General features: G+C 36.8%; 1 protein-coding gene across 3 annotated transcripts in view; it reads left to right on the top strand.

Moving 5' to 3' along the window:
- The window catches only part of Usp15 (ubiquitin specific peptidase 15), a 198,860-nt gene that overhangs the window by 81,821 nt on the left and 95,890 nt on the right, over nt 1–21,149 (top strand). For all 3 annotated transcript variants that reach the window (XM_045151648.1, XM_045151646.1, XM_045151647.1), the window contains exons 2-3: nt 3,688–3,815; nt 11,744–11,874. In XM_045151648.1, the coding sequence (XP_045007583.1) occupies nt 3,761–3,815; nt 11,744–11,874 (186 nt within the window). In that variant the 5' untranslated portion in view covers nt 3,688–3,760. The remainder of the gene's footprint in view (nt 1–3,687; nt 3,816–11,743; nt 11,875–21,149) is intronic.

A 21,149-nucleotide genomic window follows, 5' to 3' on the forward strand; every position in this document is an offset into this window, starting at 1 on the left:
TAATCAGGGCTGGGCAGATGGCCAGATAAAACAAGCACTTGCTGTACAAACCTGACCAGAATTTGGATCCCTAGAACCCACATAAAAACAGATGTAAGTAGCACATGTGCTTGTAATCCCAATGTACCTATGGCAACGGAAGGCAGTGTCAGGATAATCCTGAAGCTAGTTTACAGGCTAGCTGGTATGAATTTGCAGCTACAAAATGAGAAGTCTGTCTCAAGCAAAATGTAAAGCAAGAAGCCAAGGTTGTCTTCTAACCTCCACATGAGCACCGTAGCCCACATACACACATACATATACATAAAATAATATTTTTTGACTAAAACTGAGAAATTTTATTGAAAATGGTAATACAGAAATACCAGATTCTCATTTTAAAGTGAAATTGACAGCATCTTCCAGAACTTTTTACTTCACCTTTCCTGTTATTACACAGAACAAGGTTCCAGATCCAACAGCAACAGAAGAGTGTGTCAAACACTGGCATGGGGAAAGTGGTTATAACACCCATAAGCCTTCTCCCAACAATACACCTCCTCCAGAAGGCTTTAATTTCCAACTGCCATCAGCTGGGGAACCTCGCATCCAGAATACTTAAGTTTGTGGGGGACACCTGGATCAAACCACCACAGCATTCATAAAAACATGAAATTCTCTTAATTTGCAACAATGTAGATAGAACCAGAGATCATTATGTGATATAAAAGAATGTAGGTACACAAAGTGAAATGTCACATGATCTCGCTCATGTAGAATAGAAAACATTGATCTTATATCAGTTGAGGGTAGAATGTTAGGAAAGTCTGGGAGAAGTTAGTTGATTAAAGGCACTGAGGTATTGTTAGATGGAAATAAAATGTTCTGGTGGTCTGTTCCACTGTGGTGGCTATAAATAATGATAATGTACTATGTATTTCAAAGTGCTAGAATACTTGCCATGCGTATGAGGACCTCAATCTGATTCCTATTAAAAACCAACCAACTAAACAAACAAAAACTGGGTGTAGTGATACTCACTGGCCAGCTCTTCTAGTGTATTTGGTGAACTCCAAGTCAGTGAGACATCCTTTCCCAACCAGTGTGGACAGTGCCTTGTGAGCAACACCCAAGGCTATTCTGTCATTACATACATGCGGGTACACACACAGAGACACACAACACACGCACACACGAGAGAGATTAAGACAATGATAAATACATAGATCAATGGGATGGGACAATGTCTAGTGTGTACTGATTTGCAAAGTAGTCACATGTTTAGATATCTTGCATAAATTTTCAGGGAGAAAAAAAAATCTTCCTGAGTGATTGCTGGAGTCAGGTTCTCATTTTCTCATTGCTGACCAAGAGCAGTTTGTTGGGGAGAGAAAAAGGTTTATTTTGACTTACAGACTCCAGAGGATGCTCCAAGATGGCAGGGGAAAATGATTGCATGAGCAGAGAGTGGACATCACCTCCTGGCCAACATCAGATGGACAACAGTAACAGGAGAGTGTGCCAAACGCTGTCAAGAAGCAGCTGTTTTAATACACCCACAAGCCCACCTCCAACAATACACAGCCTCCAGGAGGCTTTAATTCCCAAATACCATAAGCTGGAGACTTAAGTTCATGGAGGACACCTGAATCAGACCACCACAGTGATTTTTCTATCAGTAGAATTACTAGCCCAATTCTTACTTCAGCCTTAAATTTTACTGAGGACTTTCAGTTACATAACTCTAGCAGTGAGTTTGGAATACTGTATATAATTTGGCATGCCCACTTGTAGGGAATTAAATAGGTCATGAATATTCTTTTAAGAATTAGGAGATTTTGTTAAATTGTTGCATTTACTTCAGTTATTTTGGAGTAACTGTGTGTTATTTTCCTAGTGCAATGCATAGTAAGCCCAGAAACATTACAGTGATGGTCCCCTGAAAAGCCTATATTACCACAGAAGAGCTTTAAGCATCTCATTAACCTTTACTTTTGATTTTGTCTGCAATTGAACCTGATTAAATGGGAGGGAAATGCCCCAGAATCTGTTGCTGTATGATGAACAATCAGTGAAAAGTATAATTGTTAGAAAACTTTAAAAAATATATTTTATTTTTATTTATGAGAGAGAGAAATAGGCAGATAGAAAATGGACCCACCAGGGTCTCCAGCCACTGCAAACAAAGTCCAGACTCATGAATCACCTGGTGCAGCTAGCTTACTTGGGTCCTGAGGAATCAATTCTAGGTCTTTAGGTTTTGCAGGCAAGCACGCCTTAATCGCTAAGTCATCTCTCCAGCCCATGGAAAACTTTTTGATAAACAATTATACTTGAGGATTTTAAAGTCTGATTATAGTCATCATAAGCACCTTTTAAACCTTCATAAGAAGCTTTTCTTTCTTCGAAAACAAAAACCACTAAGATGTGCAAAGTAAACACACTATCATTCTAAGAACCATGTTTTGGTCTGTGACTATTTTTTGTGCCATTACCATGCTGCCTTTGTCACTATGGCTCTATTGTATATTAGATAAGGAACTGTGATGCCTCAAGCAGTGTTCTTTCTGCTTGAGTTTGTTTTGACTATATGTGGTTTTTTGTGTTACCATATGAATTGTTAGATTGCTTTTTCTAATTTCAAGAAAAATGCCTTTGGAACTTTGGAAATTGCATTGGATCTGTAAATTACTTTTGATAATATAGCCATTTTTACAATATTGATTCTGCCAATCAAGCTGCATGGAAGTTCTCTCCAACATCTGTATCTTTTATTTCATTTTTCAGTGTCATAACGATTTCTTTGTAGAGGTCTGTCATATCCTTGGTGAGTCTTACTCTGAAGTACTTTATTTTTTGGAGCTATTTTGAATGGGAGATTTCTTTCTCCCATTTCTTTCCCAGCAAGTTCATTGTTGACTATATGAGAGCTACTGCCTTTTGTGTGTGGGTTTTTGTATCTTGCATCTTTACTGAAAGTGTTTATTAAATGTTGAGTGTTCTGATAGTCTTTTAGGATTATGTAAATACAGAATCTTGTTATCTGCAGTAGGAATTCCCATCTTTATGCCTTTCTCTTGTCTTACTGCTAAAGAGCTGTTTTTGTTGTTGTTTTGGTTTTGTTTGTTTGTTTGTTTGTTTGTTTGTTTGTTTGTTTTCAAGGTAGGGTCTCACTCTAGCCCAGGCTGACCTAGCACTCACTCTGTAGTCCCAGGCTGGCCTCAAATTCACAATGATCTTCCTACCTCTGCCTCCTAAGTGCTGGGATTAAGTGTGTGCCAACACGCTCAGCTAGAACATTTTTTATGTTTTATTTGACCACACTGCATGTAAAAATGTTTTGATTCTTGTAATTATTTCAATTTTTGTTCAATTAACAAGTGTTTTCTTATGTACCTATCACTTGCATGGTTTGAACAGTGTTACTACGGACTTTTTAAAATTTTTATTGTTCTGTCAGTACTTATCTTTAAGTAGTAAATATTCACAGAACAGCAAAATGAAGAATTTATACAAATCATTTCTTCCAAATAGTAAGTGGCATTACAACTGTTAAATTATTGTAATATAATTGTAATTTTTTCTCAGTAATCCTTTGTAGCAAGCATATCTTTAACACACAATGAAATTTAAAAGCAATAAATTGATCTTGTGCTGCTCTTATGCTTTCTAGGAAGTTTTATTAACCAATTTCTTTTCTTTTCTTAGGTACCTAGTTGATAGTCGTTGGTTCAAACAGTGGAAAAAATATGTTGGCTTTGACAGTTGGGACAAATACCAGATGGGAGATCAAAATGTATATCCTGGACCTATTGATAACTCTGGACTTCTCAAAGGTCATTATTTTCTTAATTTCTTCAAGGCGTAAATGTGTTCAATTTAACTTGTAACTGTGAATGGATACTATATGGAAAATGGTAATAAAACAAATGAGTAAATTAGGCATTTATTTGTGAGCATGGTGTGGTAGCACTTCTCTGTAATGTTAGCACCAGAGACTTAAGCAAGAAGATCAGAGTTTTGGGCCAGCCTGAGCTACATAATGAAACCCTCATGTTCTTATTTAAGGGAATAAAACATAACTATCAGAATTTCTGTTATGGAGAAACAAGGGACCAGATTCAAGGAGATGAAATAACTGTAACCCTGACAAAAGTAAATAAAACAGTAAAACTCTGGTCATGGGCAACCAAAAACAGTGGTCCCTAAGAAATGACAAGTAAATGATGTAAGTTCTTTGATAGCTTTCAACCAATGAATTGGAAGAATTTCCTTGACATATTACCAGAAGGAGAAACCCATGTAAACTGGCAGTATCTTAGGTAAGAAGACTAAGTTTGAAGTTCATGAAGATTTGAGAGAGACCTAGAGATCTGCAGACAGTATCTCGTGAGTGTTTAAGTGACTACTGATCAATGCCTGCATGTGAGTGTACTCCTGGGGCCAGGGAAAGAACCATTCAGAGTCAGGGAGCACTCAGAGTTCATAGGAGACCAGGAACTGTTTTGCTTTCTAGCAGCTAGTGTGGAAAAGTCTTATTTCACAGAGTAGACTTCTGAAAATGGTTTTACTTTTACAACAGGACAGAATTTTTGCCCTGTTATCCTGAAAGCATCAAGCTAGTTCCCAATAATTGCATTTCAGAAGAAAAGAATATGGGAATAGGAAAATATCCAACATAATATTAATAATGTCTTAGGTCTAATCACTTGCTACATGGTGTGTGAAGAAACATGGAAGGAACAGCAATCATTAAAAATAGACCTCCTTCCCCAAAAAGGTCAAAAAAATGTACAAAGAACAAATGAACTAAATGTAAAACATGCTAGATTTAAACCTAGATCCATAAATTATCAACATTTAGTTAGTGGTGGAGATGAAAAGTTAAGACAAGAACCAACAGTCTAAAAGAAATCCACTTTTAGGGTCTAGACAAAGCTAGATTAAACAGCTCGGAAGAGGTATTTCATGTTGTGATAAGGAAAGTTCTAAAACTTGACGCTCTACCCCCACTCCTGTACTCTTGTATAATTCTTTTTCCTGTGAATAGGATTATATGTCATTCCCATGGTTGTATTAGAAAGGAGGAGGAAGATTATTCTGATGGGTTTAATAGGCCTTTTAAAAGCAGAAAAATTTTTTAGGCCTTATAAATACAAGTAACTGAATTTTGCCAGCAATATGTATGGGTTTTGAAAGCCATAAAAGAGCCCAGCACAGCTGACATCTTCAGCCTTACGAGATCCTAAGACCTGAACTGCTTTCACACAGAATTCTGCGATAAATGTATGTGGTTTTGAACCACTATGATAATTGATAAGAAGTAGTAGAAATGAGTATGCATGCCAACACTGTCTAAAGATCAGAACTGCCATGTCAATACTAAGCACTGAGTTCCAGAATAAAATTTCCTGGAATAGAAGGTCATTTCATAATTCCAAATGGGATGGGAAAGTTTATTAAGAGAATATAATCTGCCTATCCAAAGGAATAATTTCAGTATTTGAAGAGCAGTGGAATTATTAAGATAGTCGAACAGAAGAAAGATGGCTTTGCATTTAAAGCGCTTACTAGCAAAGCCTAAGAACCCATATTTGATTCCCCAGTACCCATGTAAGCCAGATGCACAAGGTGGCACATGCATCTGGACTTCGGTTGCAATGGTTAGAGGCCCTGGTGTATTCTCTCTCGAGCTGCTTTTCTGTCTCAAATAAATAAATTAAAATTAAAAAAAAAAAATAATTGAATAGGAAAACCCTTCCCTTGATGTCACATAGAAGCACTGCCCTAGCAGTAAGTAATAAGTACTTTTATGGACCAATCAGGAACCAGCTAAGAAGTTTCAGTACTCCAGATTAGCACAAAACTAAAAATAACCATATTGCATCAGAAAGAAAAGCAATTTCATTTTACCTGCCAGACACTCCTCCGGGCTTGTACAACTTAATATCAAAACAGATTATGCAAGCACAAAAATGTCTCCCTTTGAGAGACGAAAAAGGACAGCATGTGTTTAATTTCCCTGATTTCAGTGTGATGCTTGCCTAAATGGTTCATGTTTTATCTCACAGAGTTCTAAGTGAACCAGGCTAGTTCTGGTACCCAGGGCAGTTAACAAAGGAAAATTGGTGGTGGTTTCTGTAGCCAGAAGGTTCTGTGAGATTAAAGGAAGTTGAAGAACTTGAGGCTTTTCTCTCAGGAGGGAATGAACAGGAGACACCCTCCATCATCCTGACCTTTTAATGCAAATAGCTGAGGGTCTGGTTTCTATCTAGGATCACCATGACTGACTGATAAGAATCTTCATACTAGGAGAAGGTACAGAACCTGAGGAATAAAATGACCTTCAGTACCTTACTGGTACATCGTGCTGACGAAAAGGGCAGATTTCTGTCTCATCTCAGTCAGTATGCTAATGGATAGTTTGGATAGGGAGAGTTAGAAATAAAAGCAAAGGGCAGGTAGCATATGGTACCCAGCACAGTTCTGCTGGGCTTCACAGGAAAGAAGATGACAAGTGAAGTATGCTTCCAGCATTCTGGCGTTTGGTATGTCAATCAAACATTAATGTCAGGAAGGGACTATGGGATTCGGGGGGGGGGCGGGGGTAATCACTAATTACTAATTAATCTGCATGCTGAAGTATAGATAAAAACATCCATAGAAAAAAAAATTAAAAGGCTCATAGAATCTCTAACCAGCCCAATCAGTAAAGGTATTTACCATTCAGAGCCAATCCATAAAGAATAGAATAGAAGAGGTGCTGTTTCTTCATATGCAGAGACTAATGTTAAGCTAAAGAAACATGAAGAATCATAGAGACATGACACAGTAAGTTTCTATATATTGACTATAGTGAATGTGAATCTGTGAATGGCCCAATAGAGGATTTAAAGTAATTGTCTTAAGTTCCAAGGAAACAGACAACTAAATAGAATCAGGGAAATGAAAATTAACCAAGTGAATAGATAACAAAGAAAGAGTTACAAAGATTTAAATGACTTCTGGGTGTCATGAGTACAACTGAAAAATTTAATCGAGTTTCTCAGCAGACTATAAGGGGTTTGGCAAACTTGAAGACAAATCATTTAAAATTATACAAGACATAATTTAAAATTACACAATCAAAGGACTAAAAAGAAAGAAAAATGCTAAGTCATTTGTGACACTATTAAATTATTCTTAGCATTACAGAAGTTCAAGGAAAGGCAGTGTGGTAGTTTGGATAGACAGTCCCCAATATACTCAGTGTTTTATTAAGTTTGTAGTTTGGATCTGCAGCCACCTGGCTGGAGGGGGTGGATCTTTGGGTCCAGCCTAAGTGTGATGGTGGATTTGAGATTCCAATCTAAAGATATGCAAAGTGCCTAGTTCCACCTGGAGTTCCTAAAGTGTGCTGTGTGGCTTTTGGCTTGTGGCAGCTCACTCTCTCTGCTTGGACCTATGAAAGCAGGGCCAGCTTTTTCTCCCATTATGGAATTTCTGGATCTGTAAGCTTCAGTAAATATCCCTACCTCCATACCTGTTCCTGGTTTGGAAGTTCATCTCAGCAAACCTGAAGCTGTCTGCTACAGGCAGAAAGATTATTAATAAAGAAATGGCCCCAACTCCCTAATCTGTAGAAGGAAATAATTCTCCAGAACATACAGCCTAATAAAAAAATTGAACAATATTGTCAATCAACTGATTGTTATTTACACAACACTCACTGAAAAGGCACAGAATAAAATTTATGTTCAGTATTTTTATATGCAGAACATTTACCAAAATGGACCATATTCTGGAACACAAAATTTGTCTCGATAAAATTAAAGCAGTCACATCATATAAAGTATATTAGCGGGCTGGAGAGATGGCTTAGTGGTTAAGCGCTTGCCTGTGAAGCCTAAGGACCCCGGTTCGAGGCTCGGTTCCCCAGGTCCCACGTTAACCAGATGCACAAGGGGGTACATGCATCTGGAGTTCATTTGCAGTGGCTGGAAGCCCTGGCGTGCCCATTCTCTCTCTCCCTCTATCTGTCTTTCTCTCTGTGTCTGTCGCTCTCAAATAAATAAATAAATAAATAATTTTAAAAAAAAAGTAGCATAATTGAAGAAAACCCACTTTAAGAAAATATTAGCCAGTGGGAAAGTGGATAAAAGGTAGAAACATGATAGGCTGGAGAGATGGCTTAGCAGTTAAGGCGCTTGCCTGCCAAGCCTAAAGACCCATGTTCGACTCTTCAGATCCTGTGTAAGCCAGATGCACAAGGTGACATGCATCTGGAGTTCAATTACAGTATTTTAAATGAGTGTTAAACTAATTCATGTTTGAATTGAGTCTTCAATCTCCTCTATATGAAACTCTCTCTGTCTTACTCTCGCTCTCTCGCATAAAAAAGGGGGGGCACCCTTGTTCTTGCCTCAAAAAAAATGATACAAATATGTTAACAAAGAAGAGAATAATATTTGCCAAAAACACATGTGAAGATGCTTAGCCTCATTACTACAAGAAGTGTGTATTAAAACCACAGTGATGATAACCAAAGATACAGCCCAGTGGTAGAGCACCTGCCTAGGATGCATGAGGCCCTGGATTTGATCCCCCAGACCATCAAACCAAACAGAATCACAATGTGGTATGAAAATGCATGTGATTGAAATGGTTAAAATTGACTTATCCTTAAAACACATTAAGGATGTAGAGCAAAGAGATTTAAAGTTAAACATATTTACCATACCCGGTCATTCTACTCCTAGGTATTTACCTAAATGAAATTTAAACATTGTTATTTGTAATAGAAAACTAAATGCAAATGCCCAAGAACACCTGAATGGAGAAACAAAATATGTCAATAAAATAAAGTCCTACTATGCATTTAAAAACAAATGAATTCCTAGTAAATGAAAATATGGATGGATTTCAAAATGGTTACATAGTATGGATGAGGCCAAACAAGAAGAGGACATGCATTTTCTATGTAAGTTTTAGAAATGCCAATTTGTAGTAGCAGAAAGCAGATACAGTTTCCATAAAATTCTAGGCTGGAAGTTAGTACGTTAAAAACATATATCAGAGGGCTTTTGCATACAAATCTCTGCATCCTGGCTCGGCAAAGGGCTGAGATTGCAAGAGCCACAGGAGAACTCCTAGGTGTGATAGATGCATTTATCATTTTGTGAGTGATGGTGACTTCATACTTGTAGATGACTCTGTAGGTCACATTTAGTGATCTGTAATAATAGTACAGTTATAGCAATTACATATGAATACATTCAAAAGTAACAAATTTTATCAGTTCTCTTTAATTTGAATGTGTTCTTGTTCTCTAAAAATATGAAGTAATCATTATTTTTTTCTATCTACTAAGCATAACATTATTTGAATTCATGATAAAAATTACTTAAATTCAGCCAGGCATGGTGGCACACACCTTTTATCTCAGCATTCAGGAGGCAGAGGTAGGAGGATCGCTGTGAGTTCGAGGCCACCCTGAGACTCCATAGTGAATTCCAGGTCAATCTGGGCTAGAGTGAGAACCTACCTCAAAAAAACAAAACAAAACAAAAAAAAAAACCACACAAAATAATTACTTAAATTCAGTTATTGGAGAAAACAGCACATAAGATTTGATTTTTAAATTTCCCCAAGTTTTCTTCAGGGTCCATTACAAGCAAATATGTGTTAAAACAAACTGATTCATGTTTGAATTGAGTCTGCAGTTTTCTTTGTATGAAACACCTTAGGAAGTTACTTATCTCTTGGTCTACTTACTAATTAAAGTGGAAATATCTATAGTGTTAATTTGAAAAGTAACTGAAATAAAATGGTTATCCTCTTGCTTCCTCTCCTCCCTTATTTCTTTATTTTGAGAAAGACTCTTTCAGCCCATGTTGGCCTTGAACAGGATAGCTAAGGATGACCTTGATTCCATCTCCCAAGTGCTGGGATTAAAGGCGTGCGCCACACTTAGATTTGTGTAATAAAATATTTCAGGACTGGAGAGATGGCTTAGCCATTAAGAAGCTTGCCTGTGAAGCTTAAGGATATGGTTTGATTCCCCATCACCCATGTAAGCCAGATGTACAAGGTGGCACATGCATCTGAAGTTTATTTGCATTGGCTACAAGCCCTGGTATGCCCACTCACATGTTCTCTTCCCCCCCACCTTTCTTCAAAATAAGTAAATAAAGTATTGCATATGTGCCTTGAGAAAGTTACTCAGTATCTGTGAATACATATTCTGCTTGAAAATGAGTATATCTGTCTTTTAAATTGCTTTGACAATTGACTATCGGTTGTCTATTGTAGTAACTACTGTATTATGTTTAACATTGCATGTTGCTTAAAATGTGTTACTTTCCTTCTCCCAAGTTTTTGGAAGTGTTTGCCAAATTGTTCATTCACATCACCAATTTAAAAGTTACAACTAAGGTTTTAAAAAGCTGAGTATAAGGGGCTGGAGAGGTGGCTTAGCAGTTAAGGTGTTTGCCTGTGAAGCCTAAGGACCCAAGTTCAATTCCCCAGAACCCACATAAGCCAGATGCACAAGGTGGTACACACATCTGGAATTCGTTTGCAGTGGCTAGAGGCCCTGTCATGCCCATTCATATTCCCTCTCCCTCCCTCCCTCTCTCTCTCTCTCTGTCTCTCTCTTTGCCTCTTTCTTAAATAAATACATAAATATTTTAAAGAAAACTGAGTATAAGCTGGGCTTGGTGGACATACCTTTAATCCCATCACTCATAAGGCATAGATAGGATTACTGTGAGTTTGATGCCAACCTGAGACTACATAGTGAATTCCAGGTCAGCCTGCGTTAGAGCAAAACCCTACTTTAAAAACCAAAAAAGGGGGAAAAAATAGAGTATAAAAATTAACACTTAGTTTGACATTCTACTGAAGATCACATGAAATTCAAAGTTTTCCCATTTCTGTTTGGATATAAAACATACCTTTGTCAGAATTTAGAAATCCACAGGTAGAATCTGGAAAGAATAGCATCCTTTTAATCTCTTCTGGTTTTTCTCTTGCTTCTTGATTTATATTGTTATGTTGTTGGGAATAGTATGTTTTGTTACAGTAATACTGCAGAGACCAGTATTTATTAATTCAGAGCAAGAACATCTCTTAAGTTAGATATAGCTCAGTCAGTCAGCTCTGTTTCTGTACCTTGCAAATTTCATGGGCTCAGTTAACAAATGAATCTCAAATTAGGACAGTGACATAGCTTTGACTCGGGAGATATATGCCCTGTGCTGTTAAAAAAAATTCAATTTAGCTAGAAATTAAAGGTTTATCATAGAATTAAAGCCATATCTGAAATATTACTACCATTATATATTTTGGGAAGAATCAAGAACAGGCCTTCTGGGGTAATGAGATGGTTCACAAAATAACCTTTTCCATAATAGTTTTCACTCCATATGTTTTGAGCCCATTTTAGAAGGTTATTGATTTAAAATATAAAAATGCATATTTGATACCATCTTGGGACTCTTTTCTCAGGCATCTTAGCTAATAAGTATTGTTAATATTTTAAGAATCTAATAAAATTATATTTTTGAATACTACCACATACATTTGCATAATTGCATACATTCAAAGCTTTTCAAGCAGAATATTACTTTGAAATATGTAAGGTATATCCCCGGAGCTTTTTTAAGAAGAATTATTTGAAATATCATCCTTTCCATGGGTTTAAGTTACTTGTGATATGTAGAATTGAATGTATTTAGAGATAAATGCTATTGGGTTTTTTATATATTTATTTTTCTCTTTGCAGATGGTGATGCCCAGTCACTTAAGGAACATCTTATTGATGAATTGGATTATATACTGTTGCCAACTGAGGGCTGGAACAAACTTGTCAGCTGGTACACATTGATGGAAGGTCAAGAGCCAATAGCAAGAAAAGTATGTTTGAGAATAAGTGAATATTTTATTGTTACTTCAGTGATTCCTGAAGTCTTTTCACTTATCTTGGGGAAAAGACCAACACATTATGATAATAACAGATAACACATGTAGAAATTTTTTTTTTTTACTCATCATTCTAAGGATATTATGTGTGATTAACTAATTCATACTATAAATAGTATTTATCTAATTTTACAGATAAGGAAATGAAAACAGAAAGTTAAAGACTTGGTTTTCTATGGCATGCTGCCTTTTGTCAAACAAAAACTAAAACTTATTATACAGTTTTTAACTTGAAAATAGTAGATTTCTATTTTATGTTTTGCAATTGCACTGTTAAAATGGGCTGAAGAGATGGCTCAGTAGTTAAAAGTGCTTGTCTACTTAAACTTGAGGGCCTCTCAGGCTGGAGACCTCAGAGTTTTACTCCCCAAAACCCACATAAAAAGGTGTGCATGGTCATACACTGTAGTGGTGGGCAGGGGAGGACACAGCAACCAGAGATTTCCTGGGGTTAAATGAAAACAGTTCTTCCTTGCTGGGCATGGTGGCACAAGCCTTTTATTCCAGCACTTGGGAGGCAGAGGTAGAAGGCTTTCTGAATTCGAGGCCAGCCTGAGACTACATAATGAATTTCAGGTCAGCCTGGGCTACATTGAGAGTCTACCTTGAAAAACCAAAATAAAATTTAAAATTTTTAAATTAAAAAAGAAAGAAAGTAGTTGTTCCTGGTTAAGGGAGAGACCCTGACATACACACACAAAAAGAATGGTTAAGTAATAGAAAGGCCACTGGAAGTTCTCCAGATGACTCCCACATCTGCACAAACACTACACCGAAAGGGCTGAGATGATAAACTAAAGCATACTTGCACTAATGAAACCAGTTTTGGTGAACCAGTGGGTTTATTGGGGTTATGTATAGGTTTTGTATTGGGTGACTCAGAGGCAGCTATATAACTGCAGTCACCTCCCATCCTGGATTGCAACCTCAAGGAAGCTGCACCATGAAATCCCACTTTCTAGTTCAGATTCTATTTCTATATGCTCTAGCTTTTCCTAAGATCACTTGCAGCTGGGGTAAAGGGCAAGAGGGAACAATAGTAGTAATCCCAAGTGATGGTCTGTGACCCTCCTCTCCTATGTACTAGGGGGTACCAGAAGCTCAGTACCATGGCCATAAACCTGGCTATGACTGTATTGATCTACTTCAAAGTTGCCATGGCTACCTGGCTAAAGCATTCTCTACTCCAAGATGGCATTACATACTACGCCCTACACATGCACATACTGGCACTAAAGTGCAAAAAAAAAAAAAAATAGAATGAAGATAAAAGAAACATTTAAAATGGGCAGTTTTTTTTTTTTTATAAATAAAGAATGTGAACTATAAGTGAAAGTTTCACTATACTAGAGTACAAAAGTTTTATAAGGTAGGTCAGTCATCCTTACATAGATAATTGATTTACTACAATTTGTATAAAGAGAAATAGTCTAGTTGCTTTATCATTCTTGGAGAATTGAGTATTTGACCAATGGAACAGTACCTATTACCTGTGAAATTGCTCTGAAAGAAAAGCATCATTTCTAGAGTAAAGGACAATGTGATTAAAGTGTCTTCAGCTGTATGAAATTAATGATTTAAATTTTCTTCTTATGCATGTAGTGCCTTATGCACTATAAGGTTTTAGCATGGTACTAGATCCCCCAGCAACTTTATTGGTATTACTTTTTTAGAAAGGACTTACGGAGATTTTGGGGTTTTTTTGAAACCTGTGTCTAAGTAGGAGGTTTAAAGTGAAAAGAATAAAATCATGAAAAGCTTACATAGTTAAAGAGAGAAAAGTGTATAAAGTCTGTTAGGGCACCATACATCTGTTTTAAACAAGGTGAATGTAACAGTTTTCAAATTTTAATATACATAAAATTACCTGGAGTCCTCATATAGCAATACACATAATATTATCTCATAGTTCTCATGTAACTTTCTCCAAAAATAAATGGGTAGGATTGGGAATTTGCATTTTTACTAACCCTAACCTTACCAGAGTCTGAAGTCCACACTTGGACTTTGGATCTTACCAATCTCTGCTTACATTCAAAAACTTGGGGTTGCTTAATACCCTTAGCTGTAACAGAAGCAGAGTTAAACATCTGGACCTCAGTCTCTAAAATGTTTCGACTACCATTTCAGCTACTCAGTCTTTAAGCATACTAGCAAGAAATACAGTACAACCAAAATCTTAAAATTTAAAAAAATAAAAAGTGACAGTAGAAATAGACCCAGGAGGAAGCCAGTTAGCAATAAGTATTGTGGCTTCTTATGCTCAAAAAATAAAAGACAAAGTAGAAGAGTAGTACAAAACTATTAAAGAGCCCAAACTCTAATGAATGTGATAAGCAACAAGCTTCACATTGGGGTGTAGTGTTCATCAAACTGAAAAGAGGGTTTGTAAATACAGTGATGTGTTAGTGGAAAACAAAAAATATGGGTAATGGGGTGTTACAGTCAGCTCCATGCTGCTGGGATGTACCTCCAGAACAGACATAGTTTATGGGAGAAAATGATTTGTTTTAGGCTTATAGGTCCAGAGGAAGTTTATAATGGCAGAAAAAGCTGGCCCCCTTTTGCAGATCCACACAGTGAGAGAAGAAACCATCAAAAGCAAGCATACACCAGGGGGCTGAGCTCAGGCACTGCACACCTTTAAGCTCGAATTCAGATCTGCTTACAGTGCAGTGACCCTCTCTCCCCCAACCAATAGCAGGAGTTGGCCTGCTAGGGGCAGAAGCTGAAAACTCAATTTTAATAACAAGTGATTCTATTAGGGGACATAGATAAAACCTATTACATGGGGACATGGTCAAAAATACATTCTGTACATGTACACAATTATAAAACATATAATAAATTTAAAAAAAACAAACTAGAAATAGATTAACCATTTGACTGAGCTATACCATATTTGGCTGTTTATTTAAAGGACTTCCCTCTCAACATATCACAGAAATACTTGGGCATAAGTGTTCTTTATAGCAATATTCATAGTAGGTAAGTTAAGAAACCAACCTAGGTCTCTAATAATAGAGGACTGGATAAAGAAAATGACATAAGCCGGGTGTGGTGGCACACACCTTTAATCCCAGCACTCAGGAGGCAGAGGTAGGTGGATCCCCATGAGTTTGAGGCCGCCCTGAGACTACCTAGTGAGTTCCAGGTCAGCCTGGACTAGTGTGAGATCCTACCTCGAAAAAAAAAAAGAAAGGAAAAAAATGATATATACATACACACACAGTATATGCAATGGAGTTTTGTTAATGAGTTAGAGATTCATAGTTGCAAATATCAGTAGACCTTATTCTTTTTATCTTTGTATGTATATGTGTATTTAAAATTGTATCTTGGGGCTAGAGAGATGACATAGAGGTTAAGACACACTTGCCTGCAAAGCCAAAGGGACCCAGGTTCATTTCCCCAGTACCCAAGTAACGCCAGATGCACAGAGTAGAGCATGTATCTGGAGTTTGTTTGCAGTGGGTACAGGCCCTGACATGTCCATGTATCTACCTCTTTGCCTGTCTTTCTCTTTAAAATAAATAAATGAAATATTTTTAAAATAAAATATTTAAAATTACATTTTCCATTGCTGTTTAAAAGCCATGTTTTAATTTAAAACCAATACTATTGTGAAGATTTAAAAATATTATGAATTTATGCTGTGAAACAACTTACCAAATATGACAGGTCTAAGGACATAAGGGGGGGAGAAGTGAGGAAGGGAGAGTATAGAGGAATGAATAGGAGTGGATATGCTAGACAAAAAATGCATGCCCTTAAGAAAAAACTTAATAGTAACCAAATAAAATTAAAGAAAAAGAGTGAGTAAAGTAATTCTTAAAAGGACAGTTCTATCTCAAATACAAATGTTTGAATACATTTAACATTCTGTAGAATGAAAGTCTGTTTTTTGAAGAGGTTATAAAAGGAAATTAAGTATAATAAGGAAAAAAGAAAGAAAACAAGTTTGGTGACTAGCACACCCCTGAGGGTGTATCCATTAATTACTTCATTAGATCTTTCATTTCACTCAGTCATGTTTTATAATTTTCAGGACAAAAAAAACATAGTTACTATCATATTTGTTGAATAATCCTAGTGTTTAAAATTCAACTTCATTTGTTGTCAGTAAGTATCAGACAACTTGGCTCACTTTCACTTTTATTGTTGTAAGTACATAATTTTGGAATTTTGAATCTATGCAGTTGTTATCTTGTTTGTATTTTTAGCTATATTTACCCTGACTCCAGGAGCTAGCTTCTGTAAAATGTTAGATTTGCCTTCAGGTCTGGTGTTATCAAACTTGTTTTACAGTGCCAAATTTCTCTGAACTTTTTTTTTTTGTCTTTTTCTCTGACCACTCTTGGAGTAGGGAGGGACACTTGAAATAAAAAAGTTATCTGCAAACAGTACATACATAGAAGCTGGAGAGATGGATCAGTGATAAGAGTAATTGCCACATGAGCATGAGAGCCTTATTTACCCTGAGCTCAATTCCCAGCACCAGTGTAAAGAGCTGGATAGGACCACACATGCCTATAACCCCAGTCCTGTGTGCAGTGAGGAATTGGTAGGGCTTACTCGTCAGTTAGACTGGCCTAAAACAGCAGCTGTGGGTTCAATAACAGATATCCTATATCTCAGCACACAGCAGATAATAGAGGAGGGATACACGAGGTTCTCCTCTGGCCTCCCTATGTGCATATAGGGTACATGCACGTGTACCTACACCATACTACACATATTAAACACATACACACCAAGTGTATACACATGTATACAAAGAAGTCAAATGTCAGTTTGATTAAGTATATTTACACAGCAGAAGTGAGAAAATAGAATGATTTATTTTATGTTCTGGGTATACTTATATTTCTCTTCCAGACTTAACAGACTTTGCCTTTATTATGGCTGAACTAATGAAAATACAAGTTTTCATCCTGGAACCAGATTTCCTTTTGTATACATTCTTATGAACATATAATAACATCATTAACAAGTCACTTAGAGCAAACACTATAATTGTTACCTCTAATTCTGAAACATAAATATCATTTCTGAGTAATCTTACCTCCAAATGTTTTTTTTGTTGTTGTTTGTTTTTATTTATTTGAGGGCAACAGAGAGAGAGAGGCAGAGAGAGAGGGAGAATGGGTGCACCAGGGCCTCAAGCCACTGTAAATGAACTCCAGATGCTGCGCCCTCTTGTGCATCTGGCTAACGTGGATCCTGGGGACTTGAGCCCCAAACCAGGGTCCTTAGGTTTCACAGGCAAGCGCTTAACCACTAAGCCATCTCTCCAGCCCCACATGTGTGTTTTGATGGTGGTAATAGGTAAATATATTTTTGTACTATTTTTTCATATGCTTTTTCTTCCTGTTACTATTCTTCAGTCTTCCTGTTAATCTTCAAAATTTTCCTTTTTTTTTTTTTTTTTTTGTTTTGTTTTGTTTTTCGAGGTAGGGTCTCACTCTGGTCCAGGCTGACCTGGAATTAACTCTGTCATCTCAGGGTGGCCTTGAACTCATGGCATTCCTCCTACCTCTGCCTCCCGAGTGCTGGGATTAAAGGCGTGCACCACGCCCGGCTAAAATTTTCATTTTTTTTTTTTTAAATTTTTATTTATTTATTTATTTTATTTGAGAGCGACAGACACAGAGAGAAAGACAGATAGAGGGAGAGAGAGAGAATGGGCGCGCCAGGGCTTCCAGCCTCTGCAAACGAACTCCAGACGCGTGCGCCCCCTTGTGCATCTGGCTAACGTGGGACCTGGGGAACCGAGCCTCGAACCGGGGTCCTTAGGCTTCACAGGCAAGCGCTTAACCGCTAAGCCATCTCTCCAGCCCTAAAATTTTCATTTTTAATGGTTATTTTCAGTTCATTTTTAAAACTTTTTAATTGACAACTTCCATAAATATAAATAATAAACCACAATCATAATCTCACCCTTCTTTTTCTCCCTCCTGAATCCCTCCACTGAATCCCATTTTCTTTCCAATTATTCTCTCTTCTAATTTGATGGCATTTTTTTTTCCCTGCCACTATACAGGTCTTGTGTAGGTAGCATCAGCCATTGTGAGGTCATGAATATCAAGGCCACTTTGTGTTTCGAAGATAGTATTATAAGCAGTGTTCCCTTTCCTTTGACTCTTACATTCTTTTGGCCACCTCTTCCACAGTGGTCCCTGAGCCTTGGGGAGAATGTGGTAAGATTACTCAGAAATGATATTTATGTTTCAGAATTAGAGGTAACAATTATAGTGTTTGCTCTAAGTGACTTGTTAATGATGTTATTATATGTTCATAAGAATGTATACAGCACAAAAGGAAATCTGATTCCATGATGAAAACTTGTATTTTCTTGGCATGAAATTTTTCTAATAACTTCTAGGTTCAACATTATCATCCTCTCTAGGATACTTCAGCCTAAACTCTCCTTTTTAACATATATATTATTACTTCTACCACATTCTCCCCAAGGCTCAGGGACCACTGTGGAAGAGGTGGCCAAAAGAATGTAAGAGTCAAAGGAAAGGGAACACTGCTTATAATACTATCTTCGAAACACAAAGTGGCCTTGATATTCATGACCTCACAATGGCTGATGCTACCTACACATAACATATATATTGTTACTTTTCAGCACTATGGTTAGTTTGAGTCACCCTACTGGTCGCTGTCATCTGAAAAAAGAATCTTCTTTAACATGACAGTAGAATATAATCATAACTATTTAGAGAGAAGCGTGGGGGGCATAATATATGCATTTACCCTGCCAACAGTAGTAGTTCCCCCCCGCAGCATACTTGTTAACTAGGTTTTCAGTACCAGGCAGGAATTCTGTTCCATAGCGCTGGCCTCAAGTCTAGAGAGCAGTTGTTTCCCTCATAACAGAATCCCACCATTACACAAGGTGCTACATTTGGCCTGGCTGGCCACCCTGAAAGCTTGCAGAGTCCGTTGCTGGTTAGGATTGTTGGTGACTTTTCTTCCCTCTAACAAACTGCATAGCTCCAGCTTGATTTCGCAGTGACCTGAAGCCCAAGCATGTGAAGTCTTCAGCAATAGGATCTTACCACAAAGATCTGGTGGGCAACCAGGAGGGTTGTCAATAGCCTGTACTGTTTGGGAGATATCTGTAGTCTTCCTGGCCAACAACTTACTAGCAGGCACCCCACTCTTGGCATGAAATTTTTCTAATAATAATATGACTTCTAGGTACAACATTATCAACCTCTCTAGGATACTTCAGCCTAAACTCTCCTTTTTAACATATATATTACTAGTTAGTAAAGAAGTAGGTTTCCATGTGGTTTATACATAACATTTTAAATTTTGATTAACTCTCCTCCTACCCACTCCACTCCTCCATCCCCTTCCCTAACTCTGCTTAAGCCCTTTCACCCTCAGTATTCTGCCCATATACTTAAATATCTACTATGCCCTTTCCTGGAGCCCTCCCTTCTCCTTTTCTCCTCATGGCCCCTTTCTAGGTTTCTGGCCTCTACTACTACCACTACTGACTTTTTCCTCCAACTCACATACAGATCTAAACATTTGAAGCTAAAATCCACATATGAGAAAGAACATGTGGTGTTTGACTTTCTGGGCCTAGGTTACCTCACTTGGTATAATCTTTTCCATCTCCATTCATTTCCCTGCATAATTTGCAAATTTATTTTTCTTTACAGCTGAATAGACTCCATTATGTAAATATACCATGTCTTCATTATTCATTCATCAATTGAAGCGCATCTAGGCTGGTTGCATTTCCTGGATACTCTGATTAGAGCTGCAATAAACATGGATAAGCTAGTATCTTTTACAGTAATGAGTAGAGTCCTTAGAGTATATCTCAAGGAGTGGTATTTATAGCTGGGTCATATGGTAAGTCTATTTCAGGCAGCCTCAGGAACCTCCACAGTGATTTCCACAATGGCTATATCAGTTTATAGTCCCGCTGATAATGGAGAGAAGGGTTCCATTCTTAATAATAATCTACATATGATCATAGTAAGACTGACTCACAAGTATACCAAGTTACTTTTTGCTGTGATGCAATAGTTTTCAATCTTTAATAATACATATAAAATGGCTATTTTAAATTTCAGTACTTAACAGACTGTTTTGAGAAGCAGTAAGACACAGTTGTAGTACAGTATTCTGAGTGGTGACAGTGAAGCTCTAGCACTTACGATGTTAGAGAAACGAATGAGGAAAAGTCTGAACCCTTAAAACTGGATTTTGAAATAATCTTGGTATTTTGTTTTTGTAAATCTTAGTGACTTTTTGGCAGTCAGATTACTACATTCTTTACATGAAAATATATTAATATTCTAAAAATTATTTTCCCTTAAAAACTACTTAAAATGTATTGCTAATATAAATTAAAATTTTTAAATGTAACTGACAAAGTATATAAAGTCATGTTACATTATATAGTACATGCTAGATAAACTATTTAAAAATTCTGAGCTGAAACAATTTTCCCTGGATGAGAAAGATGAGTTTGTAATTCTCACGTTGAATTTGATGCAAGCTTGCTCGTACATCTTGAGTCATTAGGAGCCACCCTTTTGCCATATTTGTCTAATGTATCACATATCAGGCCAATTACTATTTTCAGAACAGTACTCATGACTGACATCCTACAGTTAACCTTTAGAAGATCAAAAGGAAATATACTTATTTAAAAGGTGAATCTAATGTATAAATGTTTTTTCTTTGTGTTTTACTGCTTGCATGTTTAACTGCTTTTTTTGTGGTTATTTGTTGGAAAGAATTATGAAGTACATGGTAAAGGCCCAAGTCATTTTAGAATGAAACTAATATGTCTATTACAAGGCCATAGCTTAATATTTTTGTAGCAGTCATTTGGAATTCATTTTAAAAGAATGATAGATAAAATTAGCATTGTTAGATCAAGTTGTAGAAATCTTTTTAAAAGTATTTTGTTTCAGAGTATTACTAAATGTAGATATCTATATCTTAAAGCTGTACAAATAAAGAGTATCTAGACAAAAAATATATGCTTAGTTATTTTTGATAGATTTAGGCAAATGTACATATTATAGCCTGTCAAAGTATTTTTTTTTCTTTTATTTATTTATTTATTTTTGTTTGTTTGTTTTTCAAGGTAGAGTCTCACTCTACCCAAGCTGACCTGGAATTCACTGTATTCTCAGGGTGGCCTCGAACTCACAGTGTTCCTCCCA

Source organism: Jaculus jaculus, chromosome 6, assembly GCF_020740685.1.
Source record: "Jaculus jaculus isolate mJacJac1 chromosome 6, mJacJac1.mat.Y.cur, whole genome shotgun sequence".
NCBI classification, from domain to species: domain Eukaryota; kingdom Metazoa; phylum Chordata; class Mammalia; order Rodentia; family Dipodidae; genus Jaculus; species Jaculus jaculus.